General features: G+C 45.6%; 1 protein-coding gene across 1 annotated transcript in view; it reads left to right on the top strand.

The window, feature by feature from the left end:
* Nucleotides 1-13,082, top strand: part of ADCY9 (adenylate cyclase 9) — a 122,958-nt gene extending 109,876 nt beyond the window's left edge. The window contains exons 9-11 of the mRNA XM_061208907.1: nucleotides 62-210; nucleotides 2,858-2,899; nucleotides 8,860-13,082. Of these exons, the coding sequence (XP_061064890.1) occupies nucleotides 62-210; nucleotides 2,858-2,899; nucleotides 8,860-10,051 (1,383 nt within the window). The 3' untranslated portion in view covers nucleotides 10,052-13,082. The remainder of the gene's footprint in view (nucleotides 1-61; nucleotides 211-2,857; nucleotides 2,900-8,859) is intronic.
* The last annotated feature ends 2,531 nt before the right edge of the window (nucleotides 13,083-15,613 follow it).

The following is a 15,613-nucleotide window of genomic DNA, read 5'->3' as shown; positions in this document are numbered from 1 at the left end:
GGTGAGCCCATGTGGCAAGGAGGGGGGCTGGGGTCCTCACCGAGCCTGCCCCTCATTGCAGTCCACCGTGTTCACGGGCTCGGCTGTCCTGATCACCGTGGTGCACTACTGTAACTTCTGCCAGCTCAGCTCCTGGATGAGGTCCTCCTTGGCCACAGTCGTCGGGGCCGGGCCCCTGCTGCTGCTCTACGTCTCCCTCTGCCCGGACAGGTACGTGCACCATGCCCTCCACAGCAGGACCACCTTTCTTCTTCTCCTTCTCACTTTTTCTTTTTGTTTTAATTGAAATATAATTGACATAGAACGTATTAGTTTCAGGTGCAGTATGTAATGATTTGATATTTGTGTATATTGTGAAATGATCACCACAGTAAGTCTAGTTAACATCTATCACCACACAAATTTTTTTTTCTCGTGATGAGAACTTTTAAGAGTTACTCTTGGGGGAATTCCCTGCCGGTCCAGTGGTTAGGACTCTGAGCTTTCACTGCCGAGGGTGCGGGTTTGATCCCTGGTCGGGGAGCTAAGATCCCACATGCCTCGCGGCCAAAAAAACCAACATAAAACAGAAGCAATATTGTAACAAATTCAATAAAGACTTTAAAAATGGTCCACAACAACAACAACAACAAAATCTTTAAAAAAAAAAAAAGCCCTCTCACAGATGGTGTGAGGAAAAGAAACAGGAGCTTTGTGAAGACCCCTGGGGACAGGATGTGTTCTTACTGCTGTGCTACAAAGAATTTAAAAATTAAAATATAGAGGATGGCAATGATAGGTGCTGTATTTAAAACATCCTTTGTTAATGAAATCCAGTAAGACCCCTACCTTTCATGTGTTCTACGAATTAAATCACGTTTGGTTCTTAGCTGTTAAAATGAGTCTGAAATTACCTGTTGCACATTTGCAACTGGTTTTGTGGCTTTTAACCTTTTCAACTAAATATGTAGTTGGAAATACGATGATACCTTGGATAACAGAGTGCACACGGTGAGTAATTTATTCAGAAATTTCAGGGGAATGTCTCAAAGCCATTAAGCTTCTGTTTCTGTAACAAACTTCTCCTAAATGTTGGACTTTTTGTGTAACTGCTTATGTTTTATGTTAGCACATATTAAAGAATCATTTATTTAAAATTACAGTGGGTTTAGGTTAGCAGGATATTTCAGAGTTACATGGGACATTTCTCTATTGTGCTTTGCAGGGCATCTAACATTCCTGGCTCCCCAAACAACCAGAGGGACCCCCAGTGTTTCCAAAATGCCCCCTAGGAATGGTATTACTGTTGCCGAGAACCATTGCTTTAGTAAACTCAAAAGTAGAAAGTGGTCCAATTTGTCTAAATATCAGATGAAATCGCCATAGTGCATTTTGGGTATTACCAAAGCAGTGGTCAGTAATGGACAGGGTGAGTATCCTTCCTCAGTTTACTTAATAAAATAATAACTACATGAAAGATATTCAAGTTCTCTGCAAATTAAGATCAAAAAGGAAATAGAAATGTCATTCAGCATTTGAAAGGAAACTTTAATGAATAGTTAAATTACTTGAAGCAAAACAAAGTGTCATTTTTCCTTTCTGAAGGTGCGGCCTTCTGGAATTATGGTCATTATAAAGCTCTTTCCCAAGAGCATGAAATTCAACAGTCTGACTTTTAACCTTTTAGATCCAACACAAATACCCCATCAGCCATTCACAGTGTCATTTAGTCACTGGTGCGGGCCTTTTCCACTTGGATCTAGAGAGCCATAGCGATGGGGAACCCATCCATCACCTTTTCACCTAGAAATCAAATAGCAGGTCTTGAGGTAGGGCTGGCGGTTGAATCTCTGCTGGACCCAGTATACCCGCATTCACGCAGAATCTTTTCAGCCCGTCCACCCTGTCACTGCTGAGCCGAACCCAGGGTAGGGAACATGTGGGGAGGACAAAACATAAACTCAACTCCTGTGAAGCTGGGGTGGGGGACTCTTCCAGCTTTGAGGGGACACAGACACGTGGGTTACAGCAGTGTCACAGTCACGTCTGGACAGGGTGAGAAGAGGACAGTTTGTGTGTAGCTCTTGCTTTTCTTTCCTTTTCTGTGAAGTCATTTAATACCTCCTGTAATCAAAAAAGCCGCTCTGAGCCCTCACTGGCCTTTGTTGCCCAGGAGAGCTGCTCTACAACGTCCCCTTTGCAGGGAGCAAGGCTGGGGGACCTGAAGGACGAAGCATCAGGGCACTTGCCCCGGGTGGAGAGGTTTGGGTGATTTGTGGGCCTGAGTGGACGCTGGGTAACATGACCCCAGAGGAAGCTGTGCAGCATGTGGAGAGAATGGGGCTGGGTGTCTTGGGTACCTTCCCCAGCACCAAGAGAGAGGTCTTTAGTTAGGTGTGGTTTCAATGTCTTAAAATTGGGGTTTGATTGCTTTGGGCATCACCAATAGCAAAGTCTGGCTTCTCCAGTAAGTAATCTGCCAACACCTCCAGCGGGGCCTTTTGAAATTGATCCTTTGTCAGTAGACTTCGCTGTTTGAACATGACTGAAGTTTCTAGCCTGTAGGACACGACACCATAGATAAGTCCTTAACAGCAAAATGAAGGCCTTAGAGACTCTTCCTTGATTTCGCTTTTTAGTGGTTGTGCCTACTTTCCACAGCTGATATAAAGGCTTTTACATCGTTGTCTTTACCATTTTGTTATTCTTCATTAACACACAGCATCAAATTATAATTGAAATTTACTATCCTTAACTTTCTACCTTGATCTCCACCTTAAAAATAGGAAAGTTGTTTTTATTTAAACTCTTCTCGGATTGCTTTGTATAATGCCCTCTTTGCTTTTTATAATAATAGTTTTCTGCATTTTAATTTCAGTTCCATAGTAATTTCACACCTGGATGCAGTACAGAATTTCAGGTAAGCTTTTAACATTGTGCCTATATCTGAATAAATGAGTGTAACTGTATTACTGCTGGTTATTTCTAAGTTTCCTGAAAAACAGTTGTATCTTGAATTAAAAAGAACAACATATGCATTCTTAAAAGAGTAAGTGGAAGATATCTATTTGTTAAAGTATCAGTTCATACTTATAATATCTTTGGGAAAATGAATAATTGTTAAGACATAGACAGGGGACTTCCCTGGTGGTCCAGCGGTTAAGACTCCATGCTTCCAATGCAGGGGGCCCAGGTTCAATCCCTGGTCAGATCCCGCAACTGAAGATCCTGTACGTGGCAACGAAGATCCCGAGTACTGCAATTAAGACCCGGCGCAGCCTAATTAATTAATTAATTAAAAAAAAAAAAAAAAGACGTAAGCAGGTTTCTCCCGCTCTCTGAAAGTAGAGCGTTCCTGTGAAAACTTTCGTAAGCCAAAAAGCGAAGAAGCAGTTCCGTTAGGACACAGCTCGCTAACGGAGGCACAGAGTAAGTTGAGGTAAAGCACAGATGCTCACAGACACAGTTCAGAGCTGTGGCGGCTGATGCTGCGATGCTCAGTGTGGTTCCCGGGAAGGAGCTTGGCGGGGCCGCTCCTGCCGCTCAGGATGGCGCTGCCTCTGTAACACTCGCTGCAAAATAAATGCTGAACATTAGTTTTGCTTTTTGCCTTTTTTTCTTTCTTTTTTTTTTTTTAATTTTTAAAAATTTATTATTTATTTATAAACTTATTTTATTTATTTATTTTTGGCTGTGTTGGGTCTTCGTTGCTGCGCGCGGGCTTTCTCTAGTTGGGGCGAGTGGGGACTACTCTTTGTTGCGGTGCGTGGGCTTCTCATTGCGGTGGCTTCTCTTGTTGCGGAGCACGGGCTCTAGGCACGTGGGCTTCAGTAGTTGTGGCGCATGGGCTCAGTAGTTGTGGCTCGCGGGCTCTAGAGCGCAGGCTCAGTAGTTGTGGCGCACGGGCTTAGTTGCTCCGCGGCATGTGGGATCTTCCCGGCCCAGGGCTCCAACCCGTGTCCCCTGCATTGGCAGGCGGATTCTTAACCACTGCGCCGCCAGGGAAGCCCTTTGCCTTTTTTTCTAAAGGCAAAAATCCCCTTCAGATTTCTTTCATTAGCAAAAACAGGTACTAATGTAGGTCTTCCATCAAAGCAAAGCAGTGAAAAGCGAACTTTCAAAAAGCGAGGGTTTCCTGTGTTAGATTTGGTTTAATTTTATATAAGACATTAGAATGTTACAAAGGAGATCTCACAAATCAAAGAAAATTTATTCCCTAAAATATTTTGAAATAACCGACTAGAAATTTGAAACAAATAAATGTTGGACCCTTGCTTTACTATAAACATCAAAATTAATTCTAAATAAATTGAAGTCAAAAAATTTTAAATTATATAAAACTATATAAACATCTAGAAAAAATAAAATTAAGCAGTTCTTAAGCCTCTAAGACAGACATAACTTTCCAATCTTACAAATAATAAATAGAACCACACGCACAAAAAAATAAGACTGACCGAGGGGATGATAAAAGCAGACTGAGAAAAATATTTGTGAGACTGTTATGTAAAGAGCTAATTAAGACCTGTGTAGATAAAAGACAAAAAAAATCACAAAAGAGGAAATGTAGTAGAAAATAAATAGGCTACTACCCAAGTCATTGCACTATTAAATAACTACAGAATTCCCTCTGATCTTCAAATCGTACCTTCAAAATGTTACCATGTGACTACCCAGTGTAGGCCAGGGTGTGGCACATATATGAATTGATGGTGTTTAATATAGGTTTGTTTAATCTACACAATAACCTGATATATTAGGTAACTTTGTCCCCATTTTCCAGATAAGAAAGCTGAAGCTCAGAGAAGGAACCTGCCTATGAATACTGGCAGTGTTCAAACCCTGGCCTCCCTCACTACCAGGCCATGCTTTTTCTGCCATGCCTCATTACTTTTCAGAATGGTACAATAGTTTTGGAAAGTAACTTGGCAATCTATAAAAAATAGTCATAAAAATGTCCATCACCTTTAAACTAATAATTCTGTTTTAGCTTATCTGCTGAGGAAATAATTCAGCATTTGGTAAAGGCTGCATGCCCCAAAATATTGATCATTGTGATTGATAATATTGAAAGTTCATCAGCAACTTCAGTTGTCAGTAAAAAAGAAATTAATTAAATTATGATACATATACCCAAATATTACAACTGTTAAAATGCAGCAATGTGGAAAGCATTTATGGTTTTCATTTTTCATTTATTATGTGAAATTACCTAGGTCTTATAGCTACAGCTAGTTATTTCATCGTATATGAAAAAAGTAAGACATGTAATACTTACGATCTAATGATGAGTGATGATTTTTTTCTCTGTTTCTACAATTAAAACATTAAATATCTGTGGACATTTAGATGTTGGGAAGGAGAATTAAAGTGACAAAGGAACAAAAACAGAATACAGATGTTTCTGTGTATGATTGACAATTATAAGATTTAGTAGCAAAGCACCTAACATCTTTTTTTAAGTTAACTTTCTATTGACGTATAACACATACACAGAAAAGCCTCCAGATCATGAGGACAGCTCAGTGAATTTTCACAAGTGAACACACCCATTTAACTGCCACCCAGACCAAGAAATAGAACACTACCCAGAAGCCCCCCTTATGCCTTCTCCTGGTGCATCCCGCCCCCATCCTAGGCATAGATTTTAAATGGCATGGAAATATACCAGAATTTTAATGCATCCCATGTTGAGCTGGCTAGGACAACGAGTGGTCTTTGTTTTCCGTTTTTCTCTTTTGTAATCCCTCTTTTCCGTGATAATGAACTGTACTGTATTTTACTCTGACTTCCATTTGTCCATCTATTAAGTTATCTCTTGCATTTAGTCACAAAATTCCTCCTTTTGGGACTGACCTTTACTATTTGAATTTAGGAGTAGAACCATCGCCTTCCTTGTTCCTTCTGCAGTAGAATAAGAAGTACAGGTTGTAGAGTGGAAATAATTCTCTCATCCGCTGGTTACAGATCTTCTGTTGCAAGGCAGCCCCTTGGGCACAACATGTCAGCCTGTGCATTAGGACCCTTCCTTTTAAGCAAAGGTAAAAGCAAGCAGTGCAGTTGTTTCCCTTTCCCTGTCACACCTGCCCACGTTTCGTATTCACCTGCTCCATCCAGAGGGCACTGGCCTGTGCCCATCCCAGACTGAGGCCACACTGCTGGCTTTAGCTACAGCACAATTGAGGAAACCGAGACACGCCACCCAGTTCTACCACCGGGTTCTACAATGCCTGGTTCTAGGATGACCTTAAGCCTTGGTGACGTCTCCTAATAAAGAGGCTGTTCCTCAGTGTTACCACTTTGGAGAAACCGGAGGAAAGGTCAACTCCTAAGCCAAGGAGATGGGCTCATGTAGAGAAGACTCACTCCCTCCAGATTCTCTCCCTACTCTGAGCCAACCAGAGGGCTTGAGGGGCTGGACATAGATCTGTTTTAGTATCTAAAATAGTTATTTTGTTTAGTACTTTAGATTCATAGTAAGTACTGCCATTTGTTTAAATGACAGCTGGCAAAATAAATGAGTGAAGTGTGGTGCATCTTGCCATAGAGGCCATTTTTGGTTCCTGGTTTTTAGGCATTAAGCCATAGAACCTCTGTCAGGGTCCCCAAGACCACCCTCAGGTCTGATCATTCACTTGGAGGACGCAGGACTCAGCACATGGTTGTACCCGTGGCTGTAGTTTATTACAGCAAAAGGACACAGAGCAAAATCAGCAGAGAACAAAAGTGCATGAGATGGAGTGCAGAGGAAACCAGGCACCAGCGTTCAAGAGTCCTCTCCCAGTGGAGTCGTATGAGATGCACTTAATTCTTCCAGCAATGAGCTGTGACAGCGCGTGTGAAACACCCTCCCAGGAAGCCCATCAGAGACTCCAGGGTTTTTCTTGGTGGCTGGTCACATAGGCACCCTCTGCCTGGCATGTACCAAAATTCCAGATTTTCGGAAGGAGGGCAGGTGCATAAACCGCGTTGTTTGTACTAACAGTCCAGGCACAGTGAGCCCCTCCCATCAAGGACTGGTGGGAACCCTCCCCAAATCCAAGCTCCCTGATGCCAGCCTAGGGCACCCTGCTGGTTCTACAGACATAGCCTCAGGCCCTTTCCGCACAGACCCTTAGGCTGGTAGAGACTTAGCGATACTCCAGCCCATCTTCAGTTTACTCGTGAGGAAACTGAGACCTGAAAGATGGTGTGACCTGCCCAAGGGTCTCAGAGCTCTGTGGGGGGCCAGCCTGGCGTCGTTACTCCAAAGCCAGGCTTTTGTGACTGTGTTTCATGGAAGGCGTTATGACCAGATTGGTCAGTTTCATTATTTTTAATATGCCTAAGTACAGGTAACAGTAAAATTCATTAAAAAACACTCTGATGGTGGAATTGAGCTTTCTGTGCCATGGTACTCTCTAAACTCAGGGTCCATCTGTTCTATATATAATTATATTCATATAAGTGACCCAGACCATTGTTATGTAAAATCTAGCGGCCTGCTCTGTGCATTTTAGCGTACATCAGGGTACAGTTTACATGAGCAGAGCAATCACAGCATTGTAAACAGATAAAAGAGAGACGAGAAGGAAATTCAACAAACATTAACAGTGATCGCCTCTGGATGGTGTGATGATGGGTGAATCTTTTTTTCTTTCTACTTTCACCCTAAATTTTATATGATGAGTATGTAGTATTTTTAAGTGCAAAAAATTATATTTAAAGAATAAACTTTAGAAGAGACTGCTGCCCACGCTAATCTTCAGTCCTGGGGTCCCAGCTGTGCCCCTTCGGCGCCGTGGAACTGCAGAACAGACCAAGCAGACTTGGTCATCAGAGGGAATAGAAATGGGCTCAGCCCTTAGAAGGGCAGTTTGGAAATTTCTAATGGAATTCTAAGTGTATTTTAAATGACTCAGCAGTTCCACTTCCAGGAGTTTATCCCACAGACAGGCTCATTCATATGCACAAAGACGCTCGGGAATATCCACTGTAACCTCGTTCCTAGTAGTCAAAGATGGACACAGCCGATCGCCCTCTGCAGGGGACTGGTTGTTACAGCACAGCCGTGTGTTAGAATAGTGCGCAACAGAAAGGTTACCTCATAGGAAAGACAGTTATTTTCCATTGTTTATACTGTTTGAGTTTCTTACAGTGTGTTACTCTTAAAAGTATACATTTTATATTATTTTAAAAAATGTTAAAGTTATCTTAAATGACTTTAGCAAAACAGAACTAACCCCAGGGCGGGTGGGAGGGAGGGGGCAGGGGAATTATATCAGAGTGTATCAGAGGACATGAAATTTCTTGGGTGGGACAGTGGTGGTGTGATTCCATGGGGAGACGTCCTTTTTCTTAGGAGATTCGTACTGAACTCTTCAGAATTGAAGTGGCCTGATGTCTGCAGGTTACTTTCAGACTGTTCAGCAAAGTATGCCTGTGTGAGTGTGTGTGCGTGCGTGCGTGTGTGCAGTTTGTGTTGACAGAGGGCAACAGCAGAGTAGCACAATGTTGGCAATTGTTGCATCCAGGAGAAGGGTATACAAATGTTTGTTTTGCTAGTCTCTTAACCTTTTTGTGAGGTTGAGATTTTTCAAAATAAAAAGTTGGGAAAAAAGATTTTAAAAATCAAGGAGCTAAAGACTTCTGAAAAACAAAGAAAGTACAAAGCACTCATTACAGGAATCTTACAAGAGTGACTCTTTATCTCGCCACATCTTTCTAAACAGAAACAGGTCACTCTGCAGCTGCAGGTGGTTGAAGGTTTGAGCTGCACAAAACTCTGTGCAGGATGCTGGTTAGCTGGGCTGGTTCAGAACCTGGAAGCACTGGGCAGTAACCTTTCCCTTAAAGATGCATTTCAGAAGGCACGTCCTTTGTCCTCTCTTTCCTCTCCAGCTCCGAGAGGAATCCATGCAACGCCTCGCTGCCGCACGACAGCAGGAGCCCAGCCAGCCTGATCGGCCAGGAGGTGATTCTTGTCTTCTTCCTCCTGCTCTTGTTGGTCTGGTTCCTGAATCGAGAATTCGAAGTCAGCTACCGCCTACACTACCACGGCGACGTGGAGGCGGACCTGCACCGCACTAAGATCCAGAGCATGAGGGACCAGGCCGACTGGCTGCTGAGAAACATCATCCCCTACCACGTGGCCGAGCAGCTGAAGGTCTCCCAGACCTACTCCAAGAACCACGACAACGGAGGAGTCATCTTCGCCAGCATCGTCAACTTCAGCGAGTTCTACGAGGAGAACTACGAGGGCGGCAAGGAGTGCTACCGGGTCCTCAACGAGCTGATCGGGGACTTCGACGAGCTCCTGAGCAAGCCGGACTACAGCAGCATCGAGAAGATCAAGACCATCGGGGCCACATACATGGCCGCGTCAGGGCTGAACGCCACGCAGTGCCGTGACGGCAGCCACCCGCAGGAGCACCTGCAGATCCTGTTCGAGTTCGCCAAGGAGATGATGCGCGTGGTGGACGACTTCAACAATAACATGCTGTGGTTCAACTTCAAGCTCAGGGTGGGCTTCAACCATGGGCCCCTGACGGCGGGCGTCATTGGCACCACCAAGCTGCTGTACGACATCTGGGGAGACACGGTCAACATCGCCAGCAGGATGGACACCACGGGGGTGGAGTGCCGCATCCAGGTCAGCGAGGAAAGCTACCGCGTCCTGAGCAAGATGGGCTACGACTTCGACTACAGAGGGACGGTGAACGTCAAGGGCAAAGGCCAGATGAAGACCTACTTGTACCCCAAGTGCACGGACAATGGGATGGTGCCGCAGCACCAGCTCTCCATCTCCCCCGACATCCGAGTCCAGGTGGACGGCAGCATCGGACGCTCCCCCACGGACGAGATCACCAACCTGGTGCCTTCCGTACAGAACCCGGACCAGGTGTCCCTGGGCTCCGAGAACAACACACAGGCCAGGGACACTCACCCGTCTTCTAAGAGGCCCTGGAAGGAGCCCATCAAAGCCGAAGAAAGGTGTAGGTTCAGCAAAGCCATAGAGAAAAGCGACTGTGAAGAAGCGGGGGTGGAGGAAGCCAATGAACTCACCAAGCTCAACGTCTCAAAGAGGGCGTGATGCGGCCCAGCGCCGCCCGCGGTGCTCTGTCCGTCCAGGTTCCACAGTTCCCGTCCCCGGACGTGGTGTCCTGTGGTCATTGCAGCCCTAACTTCTGTGTGGATCACAGTTATTCAGGGTTCATTTTCATCCATTTTTTTCCTCTTCTCCCTTGGTGTGACCGTTCAGCAGTGTGGAGAACAAGTGCCTTCAGGGGCTGGCGCGGCCTGGAGTCCAGGGAAGGTGCGGCCAGGGTGTGGCGCTCGGTGGTGGTGGACGTTAAAACAGAAGCTGTGGTTAAAATATTATTTTTATTGCTTTTTCTCACGAGACACTTTTTTTTTTTTTTTTGCTAATACAATGTTTTTGAGGTTTTTTTCTGTATACGTACTAGTGTTTTTCCAGTGACCTGACCTTTCTGTGTAAACACATAGACGTACACACACTTGCATTCATGAATCTGAGATCAAGTGCCAGTAACTCACTGGGCGGGGATGCTGGGGGGGTGCAGGCTGAGGACTGCAGCGGGCCATCAGCCAGGACACCGGTGTCCCCTGACCTGCGCCTTCCAGGCCCTCAGGGGCTGTGGCTGCACCCACCGCCCCCCACACCCAGCGGCTTTAGGGCTTCCTCCTCGTGCAGGCCGAGATTCCAAATGCTTACCGGCCTCACAGCTCATGAACCCAGGCCTCAGGTATCTAAAAGCCCTTTTTCATTCTGCCCCCGCCCCAAGGGGTCTTCCAGCTGGAGCGGAGGGGCTTGTCTTGGAAGCTGACTCAACTGAGAGGAAACGCAAAATAAACATCCAAGGGTTGCATTTATTTATTTATTTATTTATCAGGAAATGTGTGTGTCTTGGGGAGGGTTGCCAGGTCATTCTGTCTGGGGAAGGGAACTAGGCTGGGGGGGTGGATTGTGGTCACAGAGGGCACAGCAGAAGGATGAGAAGGTGGCCGTTAGTGCTTCAGCTACTCTGGGCCGCCTCCCCCGCCAGGGGCTGAGCAGGACCCCAGTGGGCACGGCCTGTACACTTTGGATCGGGGAAGCCCTCGGCCACCACTTTTAAAGCAAAAGCCCTGCTTCTGCCCCCCACCCAGGGGGTCTGCTCACGGCAGGGGTGGGATCAGAACCGGCTCGCTGTGAAACAGGTCTGGGCAGAGCACCAGGGCCGCGGGCAGCGCTTGGCTTCCACATTCAGGAAGCTTCTCCATCCTTTCCTCTTCTCAGCCTGTGCAGGGCACATTTGTGGTGGGGTTGAGCCTGGTGGGTGGATCCCAGCCCTCTTTAGATGGAGCTCTTACCCTGTAAGTAGGGACAGAATCGTCTGGATGCAAATGAGGTGTGGAACCGGGGAAGTACAGAAAACCGAAGGAAATTGCTTCTGTGCCCTTTGTTGCTAATCCTGCTTGTAATTATGTTTTGCCACGTTGAGTCTGAAGTTTATGTAGAATTGAACTCAGGCCAGAGTTGCCCTGTCATAGTCATATGACACCTCATTCTTCAGGTGGCTGCAGCTCATGGGATATTTGAGGACTGGCTCCTTCTCTGTGTAAGGTCTTCACCGATGTGCCCTGTGTATTTTCTTTTCACTGGTAAATCTCTGTGTAGCTTTCACATCTGCATTAAGTCCTGTTATCACTCCTCGCCAAATACGTACAGAATCTGCCCTTCCCGGCATCATGAAGTATTGATTCTGATCAGCCAGCTCCCCAGGGACATGCATGGCATGGACCCCGGCAGTGCAGTTGTAGCCAGGATCTCCACGTCCAGGGAGATTTGCCTTCAGGTTTTACTGTCAGATTGTTGGTCTTCCAATGCTAGAGAAATAGAGAAAGGAAGACTGTGACATTACCTCTTCTAAAGAATGTATTCTTATAAAATCCTGCAGAGATTTTATTTTTATTTTTTCTGAAAAACACTACCTGGTGCTCTGCTTGTCTGTCAGGCTTGTGGGCACGTCAGGGGTTCCTTCCGTCAGTATTAAGACGTTGGGCCTCGCCCTCCGCCATCTGGCTCCAGGCTCTGCAGCTTTGGCGGCGGCTAGGGGCCTAGGCGCTTCCTGCTGTTCTCCGTGTCTCTGCTGTTCACTCACAACGTGCTCCACAGACTTCATCTCTGCACACGCTTCCTCCCTATCAAACTCTTTTTTTTTTCCCCTTCCCCTCCTGCGATTCCTGGGAAGCCAAGAGGCTGCGGACGCAGGGAGAGAGTGGTGACGTCCACCTGTCCAGTTCAGCATTGTGCAAATGGGAGCCTTTGTGGACGGTTTAAATTGTCTTTAAAAAAACACCCCGAGCGAGCCTTCCTAAGCAACCAGTACAGATGTTCTCTTTGGGCCACCAGTGACCTGGGTCCTTCCCAGCCCCTGCTTGGAAGCATACCTCAGCACAGAACCACGGAGTGCCTGCAGCCGCAGCGCCAGGCCTCTGACTCGGTGGGCATTGAGCAGACGGTGGCTGAAGACAGACGGGCTTCTGAGCAGCGGGTTCAAGCGCTTCCGATTAGGTGGAGGCGTTCTTCAGAGCGGCAATACCTCCTGTGAACTTAGGGCAGGAAGCAATACTTCAGAATTGAATGTGTGTAAATAGTTGCTTTGAGTTGCAATTGCTAGTTTCTTCTTGGCCTCAGGTCAGATCAAATTATATATGTATAAATATATATAAACAAGCACACATAATTGCATTCAATGCAAACAAATGCAGAGCATCAGTTATGAAACCCTCACGGAGCTTGGAGGCTGCTCACGGCTCCGTTACCCTGACTGCGCTGTGGAGACACCTGCACATTTGCACTTGACATTGAGAGCCAAAAGGCCGCGTGCTTCCCCATTATGTGGGCTGTAGTGATTTGTAGTTTCCAAAGATCTGTCCGCGTTTGCACTTCTAGACTTTCGAAGTAAGCGCTTTTTGGTGGTGGTTTCGAAAAATCACGTCATGCCTAGAATCTGAAATTAAATCCACGAGAACCAATTGTTTGCGTTCTCCATCTTTCCTTTGCTCTACCCTTTTTAAGTTGTTAATCCTAATAATTTCATAATGCACCCACTGAAGAAATGGACATTAAAATACTCTAAAATCTCAATATTTGATGCCTGGTATTTCCTCATCGACAAGATCATTACCACTTCCGAGACTAGGGCGCTCCTTGTTCCCTGCCATTTGTGGCTGAAATAGGAAGCTTTGCAGGTCTTTTACATTGTGACTTTGAAAACAAGGCAACTAAAAACTCTTATTGTGTGTGTATGTGTGTGTGTGTGTTTTAAATGGACATATTTGTTACAGTGAACTTTGGCTGAGAATTATTTATTTTTACATGGAACAGAAGCAGGTTGCAGGACAAATTTTGCTTGCGACCACATCCTGATTTTTTTAGACCTTCTAAATAGTTTTTCCCGCAATATCTTCAGCAACTGACTGAGAAAATGAAGTAAGTTTTCTGAAAAGATGTGCCTGCATAGCCTCTTCCTTACAGAGTCCTGGGGTGCCCGTATGATGGGGAAGTCACAAACCCATTTCGGAATCTGTTTAAAGTCACAGAGCGTCTTTGCCGAAAAACACACATGCCATTTTACATGTCATAGGGGCTCACAGCACCTCCAAATCTGGAGCCAAACGCTGGCTCTGCTAGGGGTTAGAGCCTCTTCCCCCAGGGTTTTTCCTGGAGAGTTCAGTATTTATGTGCAATTTCAAAGCACAGGACCCTCTTGTCGACTCAGCAAAAGGGGTGCAGATGTGGCCCCAGGCCTTGCTCATCAGCGCTGAGGGATCCAGCTTCTAGGTGATCCTCCACTGGAGCCTGGTACCCGTGAGGACACTGCTTGTTGACGAGGGCGCTCTTTCCTCTGACTCTGTGCTGCAGGCATCCCTAGGAACCTTCCGGAGGTAAGGGAATAGCTGTCTTTGTTGCGTTTCTCTACTAGAAAGGACACCCCAGGGACTTTTCGGGGGCTTCTCAAACAGTCTAAAAAGGCAGCCTCTAATTTTTGCAGTAAACCTCAGGACTTATCACTTATGGTTTCTCTTTCATCTATTCTTTTTTAATCTTTTCACTCTCATTTTAGGGAGAGTTTTAAAATAAGTGTAATGGAGAATCGACCTTACCCAAATTGAGGGCTGGCCTTTTCTCTGGTTTCTTGGGAAGTGATCTCTGAGCTCTTGGAATATCATGCCTGATAAGTGTCTCTGTTTAACTGGGGGCTTTGGGCCCCACCAGGTAGTCCAACGGTGTCGTTTAGTGTGGTGATCACATGGTATTCACTTGACCTCTGCAGGGGCTGGAGACGAGTTATCTACTTTTATCTAAAATCTCTTTCACACGTGGTTGCTTTTCTCTGCTGTGGGGATCTGTTGTTGTGGCCGCCTGGGGTGGATCCCAAGTACCAGGGAGAGGAAGCTAACTGGGGCAGGAGATAAGTGAGAGGAAGTGATTAAGAAAAAGTATAGAGTTGCACACCATGTAGGCGTAAACTCAAAATCTTCCCAAGTGTCTATTTTTATACTGTTCCTTTGTAAAAATTCGTTTTTAAATAACACGACTCCAAAGAGTTGTTACTGTATGTCAGAATAACTTAAGCGTGGGGAATTCTCACATCCCTTCTGGGCCTGAAAGTCGGAAAGAGAAAGAAATTACGCAATCAGGTATTGAGCAATCTGAGTGCCTCCTGAAACCTCAGTCATCAGCAGCAGCGATTCCTAACCTTTTTTTGGGCTCACAAAGCCTTTGATAATTTGATGAAAGTTGTGGCTCCTTTCTCCAGAAAAAAAAGATGCACATCAAAATAAACCCACTTCGTGTTCCTGGATCCAAATCCAATACCCATGATCTACAATAACAGGAGGAATGGTGATTTTTAATTATGAGTATCTGCAGGTGAGGTTTCCAAGCACTTCTGGACTCTCCATTGGAAACGTGATTAAACAGGTTAATGCTGCTTGTTTATATATGCATTTCCAACCCAATTATATTTTAGACTTTAATGTGTGAGTTACCTAAGTACATCTGAAGAGCCACTCAAAGAACTTTTCAATATAAAGACAAAGTTCATCAGATTCTTTCCAACAGATAAATAATGATCAGATGGTGTTTTACTGAGTAGCCTACTATGTGCCAAAGCTCCTTTCACTTAGGTGGTGACAGTGCTGTGATACTTGAGAATATTTGAGGAGCACCTGTGATTAGTCACTGTTTTTCCCGACGGCTCTCCTGTTAGGAATCCCACCAAGAAACAGAAGGGAGTTTTGAGACATCCCTCTCCTTGTTGACATTTTTAAACGGTGGCTCCTTAGTGTCGTCTGTACCCCATCAGAGATGATCTTCGTGTTCATGGTCTTATGGAATATTCAGTCTCTCAAGAACGAGCAACAGATGAGGACCATTCAGGGAAAACAACTGCACCAATATTGTGTTGGTCCCTCCCTGAGAGAGGGGCCGCTCCACATGGTCATATATTTTATTTTTAAAACAATCCTGATGGCGACTGGGGTCCCAGCTCGAGGGTCTCAGAGCTGAGCAGAACAAGGCACTGGCTTGGACTGACTGGGCTGGTGGTGGCCTTTCAGGAACCACACCCCCAGTGAAGGGTCT

Source organism: Eubalaena glacialis, chromosome 13 (assembly GCF_028564815.1).
Source record: "Eubalaena glacialis isolate mEubGla1 chromosome 13, mEubGla1.1.hap2.+ XY, whole genome shotgun sequence".
In the NCBI taxonomy this organism is placed as follows: Eukaryota; Metazoa; Chordata; class Mammalia; order Artiodactyla; family Balaenidae; genus Eubalaena; species Eubalaena glacialis.
This window is presented reverse-complemented; position numbering and strand designations above follow the sequence as displayed.